Raw genomic sequence first — 21,441 nt, 5'->3', positions numbered from 1 at the left:
CCCATATGTTGAGAGCATTTGCCAACCTGTTCTCTTTACATTTGATGTACCTGATCTCGAAATCAAACTCATTGATCATGGCCAACCATCTAGCCTGTCTGGCGTTCAGATTCAGCTTGTCAAATAAATACATCCAACCCAATGCGATCACTCATAAGTACAAACCTCTTGCCAAGAAGATAGTGATTCCACATCTTCAATGCATGTATAATCGTTGCCAAGTCAAGATCATGTGTGGGATAGTTCTACTCGTTCTCATTCAGTTTTCGTGACTCATAGCATACCACCTGTCCATCCTGCATAAGGACTCCACCAAGTCCTCTCTTGCAAGAATCTGTTCATACTACAAATTCTTTATCTGGATCTGCAATCTTTAGCATTAGTGCATGTGTCAACAACTTCTTGAGCTACTCATAACTAGCCTCACACTCCTTTGCCCATTCGAGCCTATTACCTTTCCTCTACAATGATGTAATATGATAAGAAATATGTAAGAAGTTCCTGATAAAACTACCGTAATAACTTGCCAAACCCATGAAAGATCTCACCTCATCCACATTCGTAGGAGCTACCCACTCCATGATGGATCTTATATTTTCTGGGTCTACTGCAATGCCCTTCTTGGAGACCACATGCCCCAAGTAATGTTCCTCAGTCTGAAAGAAACTACACTTACTGAGCTTAGCATACAACTGATGCTCTCTCAACAACCTCAACACTGTTGCTAAGTGTTTGGTATTATCCTCCTCATTTTTAGAATATACCAGTATATCATCAATGAACATAATAACAAACTTATCCAAATATGGATGCAACACACTATTCATCAAGCACATAAATGTAGCTGGAGCATTAGTTAATCCAAATGGAACTACAAAAAACTCATAATGCCCATACCTGGTTTGGAAAGTGGTCTTGTAAATGTCTTCCTCTTTGATGTGTACCTAATGGTATCATGATCTCAAGTCAATTTTAGATCAAACTAATGCTCCCTTCAACTGGTCGAGCAAGTCATCAATCCTCAGTAACAGATACTTGTTCTTGATTGTCACTTTGTTCAACTGCATGTAGTCAATTCATAATCTGAGAGTACCATTCTCTTCTTCGAAAACAATACCAGTGCACCCCATGGTGATACACTCGGCCTAATGTACCCCTTTTCCAACATTCCCTTCAGTTGCAAATTTAACTCAACCAACTCAGGTGTGCTCATCCTGTAAGGTGCTTTTGATGTTGGCGCTACCCTTGACACTAACTCAATAGAAAAATATACCTCCCTTTGAGGTGGAAACTCTGTAATGTCCTAAGGAAATATATCCTTGAACTGCTGTAAAACTGGGTACCTACTCAACATATCTGCTTCATCAACTTCCTTACCCTTATCACTAGAAATGTGCACTGCAAATAGCTTACACTCTTTCCTGCGGCAATGCTTTGCTTGAATAGTTGTCACCATCCTAATTTATGTAGCCTTCTTCGTACCCTGTAAGACTCTTGGTTCTCCATTGTCATCAACACACTCAATAGCTTTATCATAGCTGTCTACCTTGGTTCTATGAAGACACAACTAGTCCATGCCCAACAACATATTGTATGTGTTGGATGTGAAGCTTGATTATCTTCTTTATTCATAGGTGTTTGTTTAAGCTAGATTGATGCAGGTTAAACCCGCATAACCCAGAATCTTTCCCAATCTCATGCATATAAAAATGCACCTTCAATAACTGCCCAAGTAAGACTCCCAGTCCGGGCTAATTCTACACCATTCATTTGCGGAAGCTTCTCAAACATCTGTTCACAAATTTTATGGTTCATAAAAACTATACTCCCAACAATCACTTCTTCATGTGATTAAACCCAACTCACATCTTTCGACTTTAATGGGCTCACCATTCCCAACTAAACTCTCACCATCTAAATGTTAACAACAAATATCTATGCTCTATCGCTATGCATCTTACACATCAAAATATATATTGCACTTTATTAACCAGCAACTATAGCTCTTGTGGCTATTCAACGCATCTTACCCATTCACCGACATAGCATCAACTTCACCAATGTTAACACTGCATTGCCCAACGCATATCCAAACTTCACTTTCATATATCTGGTAACCATTACAGCATTTTGCATTCGACTCAAACTCCCCAGCACTTACATTCATTTTCCAAACACAAGGTTCCAATTAACATTCGAATTTTACACCTTAACCCCAAGTTTAAGATCCGACCTCTGACTAACCGATCCTCCGATCAACCCGATCCCCGATCATCGCATATCGCCATCGGCCTTCCATTACATCATCCGCTAGCCCTTCAATTCTCCGATTGCGATTTGCGATTACATCTTAACCGTCGATCAGGCTCGTGATCCGACGGTTAAGATTAAATCGCGAGATAGCTATCACTATGGTTCAATGGCCGGTTCCGATTTCACTTAAAGGTTTACCACCGATGCGACATAGCTTACTCCGCTCTTCTGTGATTGCATCTGCTCCGTTGATCACAAAGGTCCAACGAATCCTGTGTATCAACACTTTATCCCTTCATTCACTATTTATGGAATTATGCCTTTCGCTGGTTCATCGCACTTCTGTTTGGAGGTTGACCCCGGATCCATATCGGTTCATGCATTCAATGTTCTTCGTTCTTCAACTGATCACCATCCATCCAGTCCGCTACTCAATGCAACGCCTACCCTTCCAAAGCCGAGCACCTATCTGCAATTAAAATCAACTTTAATTTATGTCAATCGCACAGCACGACTCTGTAAAATTCGACCACGACTAGGATTCAACTGAAGGAACTCCACACGCTTTACTTTGGTTAACCCACTGCAATATTGCCGCTGATCCCATTCGTAACCATTAATTATTTGGATTGTGCGTTTCTTCCCAAACTCTGCCTTTCCTTAAATTTCCGCTCCAAAACTTCACACACATCCCTGGCATTTCTATTAACACACGGATCGACTTTTAAACCTTCCCTATGCACCTCCGGTATTGATCGATTACTGTTCCATCGATTCAAATAGACAGAATTTAAACCACCTCAGTTGCAACTATAATAAATCGATTCCATTAACATTCTGCCTTTAACGCTGTAACTCCTCATGTATGCTACAACTCAGTGCTCTTCCTCTGCATCGATCTTTAAATAAGTTCAACTATATTTCAATTGAACTGCGCCAACTTTGAAATCGACTTCCAAAGCTGACATATCAATTCGATCCAGTCCTCCTTTAGGATGATCGATCTGCGTCCTTTTCACAATTGCAGATTTAATTCACTTCAAAACATGAATCGATGTTAATTCAAATCGATTCTCTCTTCAATAATAAATCAACTACATTCAATTTCATTACTCCAACAATAGAGATTTAACCTCTATTCAAGCATCGATTGCAAAACTCTCTTCCTACAGAGAACTTGCACTTTTCAAACCAGAATTATATCACTGCTCAGTAATATGAAATATGAATCGATCTTATTCAAAATAGACAGAGCTTAAAAACAACTCTGCGCCCTTTTAATTCCATCAATTCGGCAAACAGAGGTTTAAATCAACGATTTATCCATCGCTCTTTGATCTCTCATTCGTTCACATGGGTTTACCATTCAAGCCCCAGTTACAGAAATTAAATACACAATTTCTAAATCAACCAATGTAGTTCTAAAAACACACTTTTCATATTAACAATGAAAATACTTACAAACTTTGTCTTTGGCCAGATATTCAACAGTCATGGCCCTTCCAATTACCCGGAGGCTTACAAACTTTGGCTGTCCAAGCCTCACCTCTCTTCTCTATTCTATTCTACCTACTCTAATTTTCCTTTGAGACTCATAAATTTATACAAATTGAATTGAACCAATTTTGGTTCATATCCCTTTAATCACTCAACAAAATCCCCAAATATCTCAACACCCCTATAATCTAGATTTTTATCCCTAAAACCTTGAAACTAAATCTAACTTAGGCTCCAACATTAATTCTTAATTATATCAAGGCTAATTTCTCTCATTTTTTCCAATTATTTGGAAACATTACAAATCCTCTCATATAATTAATTAAAAATATAATTAATCACTCAAAATCTCATAAATATTTACATAAAATTAATAATTTCTCAAAAACATGAAACCCCTAGATTTAAATAAAAATACAAAGTATTTTCCCGAGTCTATGTTCCTGCATCATAGATGTATACTCCAGGAATATTGTACATCCCTCCATGTATGGGGTGCAGGGGGGACTTCCCCCCCCTGCGGGGGTCCGAAGACCAAGGACAACTCCCCCAAAGCTAAAAAATAGATGTAAATTTGCCTTGTAAAATGTTGTAATTTCGTAGTCAATTTGAATCGTTCATTAGGCAAATGATATGACAGTAGAAGTTATGTTTAATTTAGGGTTATTTTCCCTGGAAGGAAACCCCTCACTGTATATGGGGAATTGTATTGTGGTTGTTTATATGTGTGTATTCTGAGCGAGAAAGAGAGAGGAGATTGTGTGAGAGTGAAGAGGAAATTATAGCGGATCTGTTGTAGGTTTTATCTCTTCTTTTTGCTAGATAATATAAAATGAAGGACTGGTTGTTTCTCCATGGACGTAGCCCAAATTGGGTGAACCACGTATATCTGTGTCTCTCTTGTTTTATGCATTTTCTTTGCTTGTGTTTCTGTAATATTTTATGTGTTCCATTTCTTTGTAATATATAATTTTCTAACAACTATTATCAGATCCGAAGGTCTAATTGGTTGATAAACTCACAGGAGAGAAGGGTTTCTAGTTCGAGTGGGAGCAATGGTGGAAGATGGTAGGTTTATGGTAAAAAAATTTAACGACCAAAACTACCAACTATGGAAGATGCAGATGGAATATTATATGTATCAGAAAGATCTATCTCTACTATTGAGCAAAAAGACAAAGAAGCCGATGAGTATGACAGCCACAGAATGGGATATTCTTGACAGAAAGGCACTTGGAACAATACGGCTGTGCCTAGCGATGTCAATAGCCTTTAATATTTCAAAGGAAACGATAACAGAGGGTTTAATTTCAGCATTGGCCAAACTATATGAACAACCCTCGGCCTCAAATAAGGTATTTCTTATGAAACATTTATTTAATATGAAGATGTCAAAAGGTGGATCTGTTGCTGATCATTTAAATGAATTTAATACAGTTACCAGTAGGTGAAGTTTTGTACGGGTAAATTTTGATGATGAAGTTAGGGCTCTATTATTTTTGCGTTCATTGCCATAAAGTTGGAATGGTTTAGTTATGGCCATTAGTAAGTCTATCTCTGGATCTAGTGCTTTAAAGTTTGATGATGTTGTCGATGCAATTCTTAGTGAGGAAATGCGATGGAAAAGCTCCGGTGAGGCATCAGGTTATGCTTTGACTACAAATATTAGGGGAAGAAAAATGGAAAGAGGAAAGAGCCCAAGATATCGCAGTAAGTCAAGGAAAGGCAAATCCAACTCTAGATTGGGGATAGTGTGATGGAAATGTAGGAAGAAAGGACACCTGAAGAAATACTGTAAGTCTTGGAAGGGAAAAGAAGGAGACATGCAGCAAGAAAACAATCATGAAGAAAATGTGACAGGAGATGTGTTGCAAGATGCTTTGATTCTTTCATCAGAAAATATTATTGATGCCTGGGTGGTATATTCAGGGGCCTCATTCCATGCCACACCTGATAGGAAACATTTTCATGATTATGTTCAAGGAGATTTTGGACGTGTTCGTTTAGGTGATGATAGAACTTGTAAAATCATTGGAATGGGTAAAGTTTTCATAAAACAACAGAATGGAAACCAATGGCTATTAAAGGAGGTAAGGCATGTTCTAGATCTGAAGAAAATCTAATTTCAACAGGGTAGTTGGGAGGTAAAGGTTATGTAAATACTTTTACAGATAAAACTTGTAAGGTCACTAAAGGAGCCCTGGTAATAGCAAAAGGAGAAAATGTTGGTACATTGTATTTATGCAATGTTATTTCTAATTATGTTAATGCTTTAACCTATATAGAAGCATATACAATATTGTGGCATCATAGGCTTGGGAACATGGGTGAGAAGGGGATGAAGATTCTTCACTCAAGAAATTTGTTGCCAGGTTTGAAGCATGTTGATTTGGAATTTTGTGAGAATTGTGTTTATGGAAAACAGAAGAGAGTCAAATTCCTTAGAGTTGGGAAAGAAAAGAAGAGTGAAAAAATAGAGCTTGTGCATACGGATGTATGTGGACCTTCTCAAGTATCATATCCCAGTGGATCTCGTTATTATGTTACTTTTATTGATGAGGCAACCAAAAAAACCTATATTTATTGTATTAGAAATAAATCTGATGTATTTGATACTTTCAAGAAATGGAAAACTTTGGTTAAAAATGAGACAGGAAAAAGGTTGAAGTGTCTCAGATCAGACAATGGAGGTGACTATTTCAGCAAAGAGTTTGATAAGTACTGTTTAAAGCATGGAATTCGTAGAGAGAAGACAGTTCCAAGAACACCACAAGAAAATGGTGTGTCAGAAAGGATGAATAGGACAATCCTGGAGCATTAAAAGTGCATTAGATTGCATGCAAGATTGCCTTTACAATTTTGGGGAGATGCTATAGATATTGATGTTTATCTAATAAACAAAGAGCCTTCAAGTTCCTTGGATGGATGTATTCAGAGGAGGCATGGATAGGTAAAAAAGTAAACTACTCATTTTTAAAGACTTTTGGTTGTGAAGCCTTTGTCCACATTAATAAAGAAAATAGAACAAAGCTTGAGGCAAAATCAAAGAAATGTACCTTTATTGGATATGGTGTTAATGATTTTGGTTATCATTTATATGATTATGAAAATCACAAAATCATTAGGAGAAGAAATGCCATATTCAATGAAAAGGTTTTGTATAGGGATCAGATGTAGGAAAAGAAATAGGAAAAATAAAACAGAGAATACACAGTGCTTGATGAGATCACAAAAAAAGTAAAGGTGCCTGAAAATCATAATGATCAACAACTAGAACAACAAAAACAACAGGCACCTCAAACACCTAAAAGTGGTGTTAGAAGATCTACCAGAATAAGTAGACCCCTTGAATGATACTCCCACCTTCATTATATTATGTATTGTTGACTGATTCTGGTGAACTGGAATGTTATGAAGAAGCAGTGCAGGTAGAAACCAAGAAGAAGTGGGAGCTAGCCATGAAAGAAGAGATGGACTCCTTGGTAAATAACCAGACTTGGGACTTAATCAGGTTGCCTGTAGGTAAAAAAACATTGCAGAATAAATGGGTTTACAGGTTGAAGGAAGAAAATGGAGGTAGAAAAAGGTATACATCTAGACTTGTGGTGAAGGGGTTTGCACAGAAAAAAGGTATAGACTTTGATGTTATATTTCTCCTATTGCTAAAATGACTTCAATCAGAACTATTTTAATTCTAGTAGCAGTAGAAGATTTGCATCTTGATAAATTATATGTAAAGACGACCTTTCTCCATGGGGATTTGGAGGAAGAGATATATATGCAGCAGCCATAAGGATATGAGATCAAAGGGAAGGAGAAACTAGTGTGCAAGTTCAAGAAGGGCTTAAAACAGGTTCCAAGGCAGTGGTATCTAAAATTTGATAGGTTTGTGTCTGAACAAGGTTATACTAGATGTCACTCTGATCATTGTGTTTATCTCAAAAGGGAAAATGATGAAAACTACATTATATTGTTATTGTATGTAGATGACATGCTTGTTGCAGGTTCTAACATGCAGGAAATAAATGTGCTCAAAAGAAATTTGGTAAACTCATTTGAAATGAAGGATTTGGGTGCTGTAAAACAAATCCTTGGTATGAGAATAAGTAGAGACGAGAAAAATAAAAAAAATAGCATTGTCTCAAAGTGTGTACATACAAAAGGTATTGAAAATATTTAATATGCAGAATACAAAACCAGTCAATACACCTTTGGTTAGCCATTTCAAACTAAGTAAGGAGATGTGCCCCAAGACTCAGGAAGAGATGGATTATATGTCTAAAGTTCCATAGGCATCAACAGTTGGAAGCTTAATGTATGCAATGGTCTGCACAAGGCCTGATATTGCACATGCAGTGGAAGTTGTAAGCAAGTACATGAACAATCAAGGAAAAAAGCATTAGATGCTAGTGAAGTGGATTCTCAGGTATTTGAGATGTACGTACCACATATCAAGCATTATGCTTTGGTGGTTCAAACATTGCTCTACAGGGATATGTTGATGCATATATGGTAGGTGATAGAGATAACAGGAGGAGCACCATAGGGTATGTGTTTATTGTAGGTGGAACAACTTCCAGTTGGGTTTCAAAATTGTAGAGTGTTGTTGCACTCTCAACGATGGAAGTAGAGTATGTTGTTGCTACAAAGGCTAGTAAAGAAATGATTTGGTTACAAATTTTTTTGGATGAATTAGGTAAGAAGCAGGAGTTGGGAAGGTTATACAGTGACAACCAGAGTGCCATTCATCTTGCAAAGAAATCAACATTTCATTCCAAGACTAAACATATACAGCTCAAGTACCAGTTCATACGGTCAGTGTTGGAAGATGGACAATTCAAGCTGGAAAAGATACACACTAGCCAGAATCCTCTAGATATGTTAACAAAATTTGTAACCAAGGAGAAACTGAGATTCTGCTCAATTTTAATTGGTCTTCAAGTTTGATGATGAAGATGAGAAACAACCACGTCCAAAGTGGAGTCGTTGTCTAGAAAACGAAGCAACGGTGGAGTTGTTATAATCAGTCTCCAAGTGCGAGATTGTTGGGTGTGGAGCCTAATTATCTTCTTTATTCATAGGTCTTTGTTTTAACTAGATGTATACCCTAGGAAGAATGTACACCCCTCCACATGGCGGGGGGGGTTTGCAGGGAGGACTTGTCCCCCCTGCGGGGGTCCAGGGGCCAGTTGCAGGGCCCCTAAAGATAAAAAATAGATGTAAAATTGCCTTGTAAAATGTTGTCATTTCGTAGTCAATTTGAGCTGTTCATTAGGCGGATGATCTGGACGTAGAAGTTATGTTTAATTTAGGTTTTTTTTTTTTCCCTAGAAGGAAACCCCTCACAATATATGAGGGAATTGTATTGCAGTTGTGTATATGTGTGTATTCTAAGAGAGAAAGAGAGAGGATATTCTGTGAGAGCGAAGATGAAATAACATCGGATCTGATGTAGGTTGTATCTCTTCATTTTGTTGGATAATATAAAAGGAATGACTAGTTGTTTCTTCGTGGACATAGCCCAAATTGGGTGAACCACATATATCTCTGTCTCTCTTGTTTTATGTATTTTCTATGTTTGAGTGTTTACAATATTATATGTGTTCCATTGCTCTGTAATATATAATTTTCTAACAATATGAACCTAATGTTAATACATTCAAATGTGTTGCGGTAGGCATACCATTCAAATCAAATGCACAAGCTCTTACCCAATGATGAACTTGCTTCTTCATACCTGTAGCCAACTGCACTAACCAATACTTTGCATGCAATTCCTTACTCAAGCCATATTTATCCACCAAGTCAAGACTAACATAGCTATAATTAGATCTAGGGTCAATAAAAATAGAAATAACTTGATCAAAAAGCTTATCATCCATCTCAATGATAGATTCTTGATTATCTACATGTTTGTTATCCAATGTTGCATAGATACGTGGAATACTCTCACCAACATCCCCAACAATTTGTGCCTCTTGCGCACTATATATATCTGAGGTCTACCACCCTGATTTTGTGGACAATCTCTCTTATGATGATCCTTTCCACAAATCCAACACCTTAAAGGATTCCATCCTGTCTCCTTGTTATGTTCTCCTTATCAGAATCCCTATCCTCTATCTGATGCATTGAACTTCTTAGGTGGTGCAACATTCTCCTTGTTACCTGTATCCTGAGGCCTTTCTCTCTTTCTGTCCCATTTTCCTTTGTTCTTTGCATTACCTCTCCAGTTTGGCATAGTCTCAATTTTACGTATCGATTGTTCATAGCAATTACTTAGCTTCTGAATGGCCTCATCTAATGATCTATGATCATCGAACTCAATTATATCTTTAAATGCAATTTGTAACCCACTAGTGAACCTATGAATCTTGTCCTTTTCTTCCGTGAGATAAGGCACATACCTTAGTAACTCCAATAACCTACTAGTGTACTCATCATTTGTCATGGAACCCATCTTTAGCTCATAAAATTCTTTTGCTATGCCATCAAAGTATCTCTCTGACAAGTAATTCTTCTTGAATAGCCGCTCAAACTCACTCCAAGTCAGATCCTACTCATGAATGCAATTGACATTCTTCTTCTCGCCAAATTTTTGCTTTGCTTTTGAGACTGAATGTAGCCACTCTAGCTTTCATGTTCTGTAAATAGTCATGCAACCTAAATAATTTCCTCATGCTAAGAAACCATGCCTATGCATCCTGCAGTTTCTTCATCTCTCCATCAAATTTTGGTGGCTTTGCTTTCTTAAACTCATCCAACAAGTACCCCCCATCACTTCTCCTATAAGGATGATACCGATGATCATCATAGAACTTATTTGAATTAGAACTAGAATCATACTTGTGTCTATCCCTTCCCCTATCCAGAGTATCCAACCATCTGCCATCTCTGACTGTGTCATCTCTATCTAATCTATGACCACCATGTGGCTGACTACCATATGCCCCATTAGTTTTATCCTCCTGCTCATAGCTGATCTGACATGGTCCCTGTCACTACAAGTATGACAAGCTCTGAAGTATTATTGCATTTAACTCTACTTATTTATCCTGTGCCTACATGATTCTATCATTATCTTCCTTGCAACTCCTTATCTCTTCCTTTAAGCTTCTCAGTGTAACTTCCAAATTAGAAGAGTTCCCAACACCATGCTACTCTTCGGATTCATAACGAGAGTCTGTGTAGTTAACCATCTTGCTATCCATTTGATATTTCTCCCTACAAAGTGTATCATGTCAGCGAAACAAAATCACAATAAACCAATGTACCTTAGTATATCTCGAGGAGGATACCTTGTTTGAAAGATCAAAAAATCAACATGATACATGTATATCATAATCATGACAACATATAGAAACATAAAACACAAGCACATGACCATGCAACCGTCATTCAAGCTAGGGTCCAATCATCAATGCATGACCTCAACATTAGCACACACCACGAGCTCATGCATGACAACCACCATCATTATGTCAATATACACTTGAACACATGAAACCATGAACATGCATAAGCGATGCATAATCATCCACACATAGGCATAAACACATATGATCAAGCATGAATGAACAATACTTGAAATCAAACTTGTAAGAATGATACATGCTACAAAGCATACAAGAATGTAACCAATCATGAAAGAATGTGACCAAGCATACTACAACAATACATGTAAGTGACATAAATCAACATGTAATCCTTCATACACTCACAACGCTGCATTCCACCACAACAACCTCAAGTTTCACATGACGACATCACTACAACCATGAACAACATCATGCAAATGCAACAAGCACATGGAATGCAAGTGTGAGAGACACACATGCAACTGACATGCATGCATGACCAACACATAGCCCATCTAGTCCGAGGGGTGAACCATGCTCTGATACCACTCTATAACACCCTCCTCCCACATCTACCCAAGAAACCGGCCAGCCAGGGTAAACATGCGACAAGAGGCCACTATGATATGATTTGACCTCCTAATTCACGTTAAGGAAGTGGAACTGACATAAACACACCATACAGACATTCAACATCAGCTATAGGACCCTAGAAAACCAATCCAATACTTTAGAAAGCTTGCCCTTGGGTCCCACTGAACTTTTGGACAACTTAAGCCTCAATCACTCTCATGCTATAGGCATGACAATGACCAGAAACTCAAAGTTTCTCTCACGGGCTTGCCTGCCAGCGACCAAAGACTAAATTTTCCAGTGTTATGCCAGCAACTTCTAGATTTGAGCCACTTTTCAGGCCCAGAACCCAGGTCACTACCCATAATTGAACTATCTCTTCAGATTAGTAAAATAACATGGAAATGACAATACTAAATAAAATACTTGTTCAAGACCTTGACTGGACCCCCACTAGCCATGACAAGCATTTCGCCAAACATATCGCGAATATGTAATTCTGAGTATAGGGGTCTCATACTTCGCTGAGAATCGTTAAGAACCATTGATGCATCAAAACATCAATTTCCATTCCATCCATTTCGTCATAGATACATTAATCATTCAATTACAAGTAGAAACATGATGAGAGCCACACATGGTTGTTGTCATAAAACACATACATAGCTAGCATAATAGCAGCAAAAATACTCGTGAAAATACAATCATATAGACCACATATAATCCATCAAAATTTTCATAGAAATACAAGGAGAAATAACCTTTCATTAATGATGCAAAATCCAAACCTGGGATGGGACTTCCACATTCCACATGACCATAGAATAGTTGATCCAAATCTCTCTTCAGCCATTCACCCTCGTGCCATATTACAAGCATGAATTTGGGATCTCATAGAACACATCAATCAAAACTCATCTAGGGCTTCTAGAGGCCATCCACCTCAACCCATCAAACAATGATTCCACCTCACTGTCGGACATCACAAAACCATCATCATATTGGTCTCCATCCAAGCCTCTCAGGGCTTCCAGAGCATTTGTTCCAACCAAGGCTTTTAGGACTAGTAACTCAACCCTCAACTGCTACTAGGCATCCAAAGCATTTATCCAAACAAGGCTTCCAGGACTAGTAACTCAATGCACCAAGGGCTTCCAGAGGATTTGTCCAACCAAGGTTTCCAGGACTAGTAACTCAAACCAAGTTGTTATAGGGCTTCTGGAGTGTTTGCCCAGGCAGGGCTTCCAGGAACTAATAACTAAACCCAAGCTAAGGAAACAAGAGAACCAACCATAAAGAAACAATGAAAGTAAACCCACAATCACCATGGCTATCTAGGAAATGGAAAGGCTAGGCAATCCTCCACGCCAATGACAGATCATGACCATGAATCCACATGCATATGCCATGCATACCAAAACTAGTGAAGAAATCATACATGCAACTTGGTACTTGCAAGAAAATCTGATTTAGTTGTTGATACTGATGTCCTCTTGCACTTTCTTGCTCTTCCTTTGCCTTCTTGCTCCAAGAATCCAAGTATGCCACACCCACCAAGAGTGCTCCAAGAAAACTCTAAGTCTCCAAGAGTATGAGAGAGAGAGAATAATGAGAGAGCTCCAAAACTGAACTACAAAAGATTAGCAACTGATCCTCAAAAGCATTTTTATGAATAAGGCCTCTATTTTCTTCATTTTCCATTATTTTCCTTCATTTTCCTTCCCACATGCAACCTATGACTTTTCACCTCCATTTTCTCCTAATTTCCATTATTTTCATAAATAATTGTGCCAAAAATGCCATTTTGCCTTTCCAAAGCCTTAGCCATTTCCTTTGCCAATTTCCTTAACCATAAACAATCTCAAGTGATCCCAATCACTAGGATTCTGCCCAACATTCAACTTGGAATAAGTGTCCCATCGTTTGTGGTTATTATTTTTCCTTTATTTACTTTTATTACATGGAATTTTCACAGTATGTTAAATGGTTGCAGGTGAACAAGGGAAAGTGATTTGTTCTTGAGGAGAAAAAAATGAAGTAGATATGAATTAAAGTTTGTTGAAGCATAAGAGTTTTAGAATGGTGCTTCTAGATCCACTTTGAAAATGTGATGAAATAGAGATCTAGAAGGTAAATGAATTGGATCAACATAACGAAAGGGGATTTGTGTCTACCGTAAGTTTATGCTTGCAAATCAAAGGGGATTGGTGTCTACTATAAGTTTATGCTTTCAAATCAAAGGGGATTGGTGTCTCCTACAATTTGGTGCTTTAAAATATTAAGGGATCAATGTCTACTACAAGTTGGTGCTTGCAAAGCTAAGGGGATTGGTATCTCTTGTAGATTGGTGTCTAACTATATTGTAGCAGTAGGTTGGTTCCTACTTCAATCAAATAATTAAAAGAAGTTTTGTGGTTTTCTCCTAGATCGGATTCAATGTATATCCCGTGTTCAATGCTCTTATGTTGCTGGTATATTATTTTGTATTTAAATGTTTTAAATAGTGTTAAATTCTATTATACCGATTCACTCCCCTTTGAGTATAATTGTTAATCCAACAGTTGTTGTTGTTGTTATAGAGAAATGTAATATGTCAACATGTCACCACTAAAGGAAGGTTATTCTTTCCTCTTCAATCCCTTATTTTCATCGTCTTTTCCTTATCAACATTCATGACCACAAGTTAAGTGGGTACTAATAAAGCTATATATATTGTAGTAAAAAAAAAAGTGCCCACCTAAGTGGTTTTTAAATTAAAAAGTCACCTTGTTTTTTAATTTATTTTATGACAATATTTATTTTATATTATTTTTATTGAATTTATGAGGATCTAATTTATTATTTGTGGGATACTTTTGTTTATGTTGTTTTTTTTTTGGGTAACTAAGCTTTTTTCTATTAAACTGATATTAGATTACATAATATCAAAATCTTTATGTTGTGGTTTTCCTGATTGGATATCAAGCCAATGGAAAAATTTCATGTCTTTTATCCCAAATGTCCATATACTAACCAGATACATACAAAAAGATCTACTAACCAAGACTTCATGATGCAATATAATATTCCACGGTGCTAGTAAATTCCAAGTGAAGTAGGAAAATCACAATAATTATTTGCATTGAGAATGACGTGGGGTAGAGGAAAAGACCTTAGTTAAAATGTCACTTGTCTAGAATTAACAAGTGCATCCCCAATCTCCTGTATTGGCTCTTTTTTGTTTTTTCCTTACTTTCTTTTTGTCTTCCTTTATATTCTTGGGAGTATCTTTGAAGCGTTCTGTTTGGATTTCAAGACTTGTTGGAGATGATCTTTCTCCCCTTGATGTCACATTCCTTTTAATTTTTAGCCATAGATATGTCTATCTAAACAACATTTTTTGTTGTTCTAGTATATGTCCTAGGTCCTTGCTTGTCTATTATTCAATGAGGTTCGAGAGTGTGATTTCATCCATATCCATGTCCATCAGCATTCCCTATCCCATGTATGTCTAGCATATCAATTTCTTCTATTGGTGTGTTCTTTGTGGATTCCTATGGAACTTTTTGCTTATGAGCTTCCTCTGGTTTTCCATTGCCCTTATCTTCATATATTTCTTAAGGATGTACTTAATTTGACATTTCCTACTCTTCTCTTGTCAATGTCTCATAATGGTTTTTTTTTTATTGAAGGTGCTCTTCTATTGTTAGTTGCATTTTGTGCTCAAGGGTTTTTTCAACAAGGATGGAATTTCTGAAAGCCCTCATGATCTAATTTCTACTGATTTTCTTTTGTTTCCTTTGCGAGATTCAGGGGAAATTCTTGAAAAGATGGCCGTATTCATGGCACCTACGATATCTGAATGGTACATGCTCATAACCCAGAGGTTGTTTCCAAAGTTTATCAAGGTAGAAGATTTTGATTGATTCAAACTAGCATGAATGCGATGGGTCCGGAAAACCTTTTGAAACATATCCTCCAATATGAGATGTAGCATTCTTGCTTGGTCACTTCAGATATTTTTAAAAAATCTTTGATTGCGTTTCCAATACTTTTTAAAATTTTCTCCCAAAATTTTTTTGGTGGAGGAAATATGCAAACTCAAATTAGGGCTACTAGGAATTTTTCCTTTTTTGAATTGCACATTTCTTGCTAGAATTTCATGAATAACCTTGCAATATTGGAAAAATGTGGGTCATTCTCAAACACCTTGTTTTTGTCTCTAAATTTGCAAAAATCACTATAAAGAAACCCTTTGCACTTAGGTCGAGATCAACGTGCCCCTTTAACTACCATTTTTGTTGGATCCATCCAACCAATGCTCTCTCCATTAGCCAAATGTTGATGAAATTGCATATTAAAGCATGATCCTGCATATGTTGGATGTAGCTCTCAATTTTGTCTGATTTTATTTCGTGTTTCAAAACTTTGACTACCTTAAGGAGGCATTTCCCTTTTGCCAATTCACCCCTAGAGGAGGATCATCTTTGTTTTTGTCCATGGGACTTGGGCCCAAAGCCGATTGATGGGGTGCTTGCATTTGACAACTTGAATCATAACATCCATCCCTCGTGACCACATTCTTGAAGAAGGGGTTCCACTTCTTTCAAGGTGATTGCCATGGCTATTTTCACAATGCACCAAATAGGTTAAGTGCTAGTTATCAAGATAATTTTAGTTAGTGAATATCAAAATCATTTTAATTAGTGAATATTAATTTTGGATATTTTTATTTTTTCCAAATTTATAATAAAAATTATTATTTATATAGCTTATTTTTAAAATATATAATTTTGGGAGGAAAAATTAAAGAATTTTAATCTTTTTAAAATAAATTTGATAAGAAAAATAAAAAAAATATATTTCCATTTAATTGATTGGAATTTCTATAATAAAATTGTATAGTGAGGTTTTAATAGATTTTAAGAAAACTTGACCTATTAAAAATTAAAATAAAATTTTACAGGATGGAAATAGATAAATTAATAAAATAAATTGAATTCATTCACCTTTTAATTTATTTAGTTTTAAAAGTGTTTAAAAGTTAATTTTAAAAGTAAATGAGATTTTCATTTAGTTAATGAATTTTTTTATAATAAAACATTTTTTTAAGTTAAATGGTAAATCTTTCTATTTCTGTAATAAAATATTATGTTTAAAGTTTTAATATATTTAAAGAAAAATCAAAATATTAAAATAAAAAATAAATAAAAATAAAGTAAAATTTTATTCAATTGAATTTATGGGTATAATTTTTTGAGAGGATTTTTGTTAAGATACTCTATGTGAAAAGGTTATAAGTTTGAAATTTATAAAAATTTAGCCATGGGTTAGTCTAGTCTAGACCAGGTACAATTTCTAGATGATTTTGACTATTTAGATATTTTTAAATTGTATCGATTCAAATCATAAAAAGTTATAGGTTTGAAATTTATAAAAATTTAGCCATGGGTTAGTCTAGTCTAAACCAGGTACAATCTCTAGATGATTTTAACTATTTAGATACTTTTAGAAAAGGAGGAAGGAATGACCTGTTATAGAGTTTTGTGAACCCAACGTTTCGGACTACCAAATGAGTCCATCATCAAAAGATGCATCAATAAATATTCTGAGATATTAATTATTATTTAGATACTTCTATAATTTTGACTATTTAAATATTTCTAAATTGTATCTATTCAAATCATAAATTAATCCTATATTAACCTTAAAAATTCAATTAAAAGAAAAATCAATTTATTTTATTTTATTTTATTTTATTTTATTAAATTGGTAAAGCAATTGTACGATATTGTTAGAATTTAGAACCGAATGATAACGAATGCATAGCATCGGGCTTCAATCTTATAAACAGTGTTGAAGATAAAGGTCGCCCTTATTAAATTATCTTTTAATAGAAAATTTGATAAATCACGCATCTTACGCGGAGGAGGTGAGACGGTCTGAACCCACGGTATCTGCCCACAAACAACGGTTTTGAACCCGAGTAGGACCCCATAATGGTCAACTAACACCAGCGGTTCCGCCAAACCATCGCATGTTAAAAAGGAAAGTAGTTGGGCCCCATAATAGTAGGACCCCATAATGGTCAACTAACAACAGCGGTTCAGCCAAAACCATCAAATGTTAAAAAGGAGAGTTCTAATTTTAACTTCGCAGCTCCCGCGCTCTTGGACACACTGTAAATTAGTTATGACGCTTTGTTGGCAAAACGAAGACTCGAATTCCAAACATGTTGCATCTAACCTTGGTCGGCCGCCAGTATTAAGGTAAATAGGGTGGTTTTCTACATAATCCATGGTCTCAACAAATCAAATTCATGTGCAGAATGAGATGGAAGCCCCATGGTCAATTAAATAAATGAATATCACAGCTGGATGCCCACTAATACCAAAGTCTTCACCGCAATCGATGGTCGGTGTTTCAAAGGGAAGTCGGAATATAAATTCAGGAAGCCTATGTGCCTGCAACACCAATGCGAAAGTTTGTTTGTTCACCATCATACTACGATTGCAAAAGAAAATACCATCTGCGCAGAAAGGAAAATGGCGAGCTCTACTGCAGGCCAGGTTATCAAATGCAAAGGTAACTACTTCAGTTCAGTGCAAGACGTCATGGCCACATTCTACTTCTTTCATGTATATCATTTCTGGGCAAATTGATTTTCAGGGTTAAGCTGGATTTATGCAAACTGTATGTGTGCTTCTTGAAATCTGATATATTTTGATATTCGTATTTTTGTTGCAGCTGCTGTTGCATGGGCAGCAGGAGAGCCTCTGAAGATTGAAGAAGTGGAGGTGGCTCCCCCACAGGCAATGGAAGTCAGAATCAAAATTCATTATACTGCCTTGTGTCATACAGATCTTTATTTCTGGGAAGCAAAGGTATTTTATCTATAATTATCATTAGAATTAAACTTATTGAATGGAGGTTTCTGTGATTCATATCAAATTTTTGAAGATCTTTTGGCGAAAATCACATAGAGAAACTTTTGTCGACGCCTTTCGAACCAGCCAGTGTGGTTCATCGTCAGGACAAGTGGAATGAGCAGATCTCGCTTTGCACATTAAATAGATAGGGCAGAATGCCCTTAGTGTGCAAAGCGAGATCTGCTCATTCCACTTGTCCTGACGATGAACCACACTGACTGGTTCGAAACGCGTTGACAAAAGTTTCTCTATGTGATTTTCGCCGAAAAATCTTCAAAAAAAACTAAACTTATTAAACATACAGAAAAATTAAAGTTGGATACTGTATAACACACTGACATCTCTTTATACCATTAAATTACTTTAAATATTTATTATAAAAAATTCTTGACTGTTAATGCTTCCGTTGCAGGGCCAAACTCCTCTCTTTCCCCGCATCTTGGGACATGAAGCAGCTGGGTATACACTCTGTTCTTGTCTATAAATCGATAATTCAAAAAAGTTAATTAGGCATACTAGCAGGCACATAGAATTTCGAAAAGGGCAGAAGGGACAGTAATTTTCTTGTGATTTATCGCTCACTAATCGTAAGTTGGTTGACACAGAGTTGTTGAGAGTGTTGGAGAAGGGGTGACTGACCTCAAGGAGGGTGACACTGTGCTTCCCGTATTTACTGGAGAATGTGGAGAATGCAGACATTGCAAGTCAGAGGAGAGCAACATGTGCGATCTTCTAAGAATTAATACCGACAGAGGGGTTATGATAAGTGATGGGAAGTCGAGGTTTTCAATCAATGGGAAACCCATTTACCACTTCGTTGGTACATCGACTTTCAGCGAGTATACGGTTACGCATGTCGGTTCCCTTGCCAAAATTAATCCAGAGGCTCCTCTGGACAAAGTCTGTATTCTGAGTTGTGGGGTCTCAACAGGTAAATTATTTTCTGGGGTTTTCGAAACTTAAATTGCTGATGATTGTGAAAGATCACAATGATATTATTGAATTAGTTTACATTGTATATTGATTTATAAAGTGGATGATTGAATTCTTAGAGTTCTGCTTGCTGGACTGTTAATAAAATCACCATGATCGTTTCCTTGATTGGAATTCCAATTCAAAATTCATTTTATTGTGGATTCAGGGATGGGCGCAACTTTGAATGTAGCCAAACCCAAGAAGGGTTCGTCAGTAGCAATATTTGGCCTTGGGGGTGTTGGGCTTGCCGTAAGTAAAATTCAGCTTCATTTCTGAATTTTTCTTTTTATGGAATCAATATGATGGGTTTACTGTTTAATTTTCTGTTAGACATCTGACCTGGGCTTAACTACGCACGTAGGCTGCTGAAGGGGCAAGAATTGCAGGAGCTTCTCGAATAATTGGAATCGATTTAAACAGTGACAGATTTGAAAAAGGTTGTAAAATGCCCCATTTCCATCTTTTGTTAATCACTGTATGTATGTTGACTCAAGAATTTCCTTTCTATTTCGTTGTCTGAATCGTTTTTGTTATCTGTCCTCTTTCAGCAAAGCTCTTTGGTGTAACGGAATTTATAAACCCACTGGACTACAAGAAGCCTATTCAAGAGGTTGGTTGAGCTGCCTACAATGATTTCAACTTCTCTTTTCCTTTGTCTCTTTCAAACTTATTGCTCTTTGTTGGTGCTCGATAGATCTGTAAAAGAATTTATGTTAAAGCTCAATTCAGTTTTGTGTTGTATTCGGAGAAATGTTCTAAATTAAAACTAAATTCTGGGAGCTTATCAGGTTATTGCCGAGAAAACTGATGGAGGGGTGGACTACAGCATCGAGTGCACAGGGAATGTCAAGGCCATGATTCAAGCCTTCGAATCCTGCCATGATGTATTTACTCTGCCTTCCCTTCCCTTTCCTCTGAAATTGTAAATATACGCTCAGTTTTAGCTACTATGCATATACTGATCAAATGGGTATGTGTTTGTTGTCCAGGGTTGGGGTGTAGCCGTTTTAGTGGGTGTCCCTCATTCAGACGCAGTCTTTGCAACCAGCCCCGTGAATTTTCTGAACGAAAGGACATTGAAAGGAACTTTCTTTGGAAACTATAAGCCCCGTACCGATTTGCCAGGCCTTGTAGAATTGTATATGGATAAGGTAGGACTTTCTTTCATTTGTTATTCTATGAAGATTCATTCATTTGCTTAGATTTTAGGATAGAAATGGCTCTCAGGCGCCATGCCTGCTGCTTTCCTTTCCTGGCAAAAATCACTACTATTTGATCTCCATGTAATTAGTCTTTCAAGCTAACTTCTTTATTTTTTTGCAGAAGCTTGAATTGGAGAAATTTATCACACATGAGGTTTCATTCGCCGATATCAACAAGGCATTTGATTACATGATCAAAGGCGAGAGTCTGAGATGTGTGATAAACGTGATTGGCAATTAAACGTTCGAGAGGAAGTCAACAGTGATATCTCAAGTTTTCCTTAGTTTCTTGCAGATTTTGTGGTGGATGGCATCTTTGAAGTTAAATTCCTTGATATATAGAGGTTCCCTGAATTCAATACAGAAAGGGTTTGGAGAAATATGCTAGAATTTTAGTATTGTAAAAATTGTTTAAATTTTGAATTTTAAAAGTTTTGAAATTTAATTGTTTAAATTTTGAATTTTAAAAGTTTTGAAATTTGAACAAGCGTTATTGTTACGAAGAATTTATGTTCAAATTATCTTATCTTGAATAATCAAAATCGTCTTCCCAAATGCTTTGATGGTCTAGGCTTTCTTGGTCTTTGAAGTTGAGTTTAGTTTAGAAACTTATTTAAAAAAAATATATATTATAAACAAGAGGTCACTGTAAATTGCATACCAAAGTTGTATGGA

The 21,441-nt window shown here is 36.5% G+C and overlaps 1 protein-coding gene across 1 annotated transcript; it reads left to right on the top strand.

The window, feature by feature from the left end:
• Positions 1-17,873: 17,873 nt before the first annotated feature.
• On the top strand, positions 17,874-21,205 carry LOC149140354 (alcohol dehydrogenase-like). The gene is made up of 10 exons (XM_089449492.1): positions 17,874-18,245; positions 18,408-18,544; positions 19,002-19,048; positions 19,195-19,520; positions 19,731-19,813; positions 19,926-20,001; positions 20,113-20,174; positions 20,353-20,448; positions 20,554-20,715; positions 20,888-21,205. The coding sequence occupies exons 1-10, from the start codon at positions 18,038-18,040 to the stop codon at positions 21,005-21,007; spliced, it is 1,317 nt and encodes a 438-aa protein (XP_089305618.1). The 5' UTR covers positions 17,874-18,037; the 3' UTR covers positions 21,008-21,205.
• The last annotated feature ends 236 nt before the right edge of the window (positions 21,206-21,441 follow it).

This window comes from Pinus tabuliformis, chromosome X (assembly GCF_031772625.1).
Source record: "Pinus tabuliformis cultivar Carrire ecotype Pingquan chromosome X, CPIR1, whole genome shotgun sequence".
Lineage (NCBI taxonomy): Eukaryota > Viridiplantae > Streptophyta > Pinopsida > Pinales > Pinaceae > Pinus > Pinus tabuliformis.
Note: the sequence above shows the minus strand (reverse complement) of the source record. Positions and strands in the feature narration are given on the sequence as shown.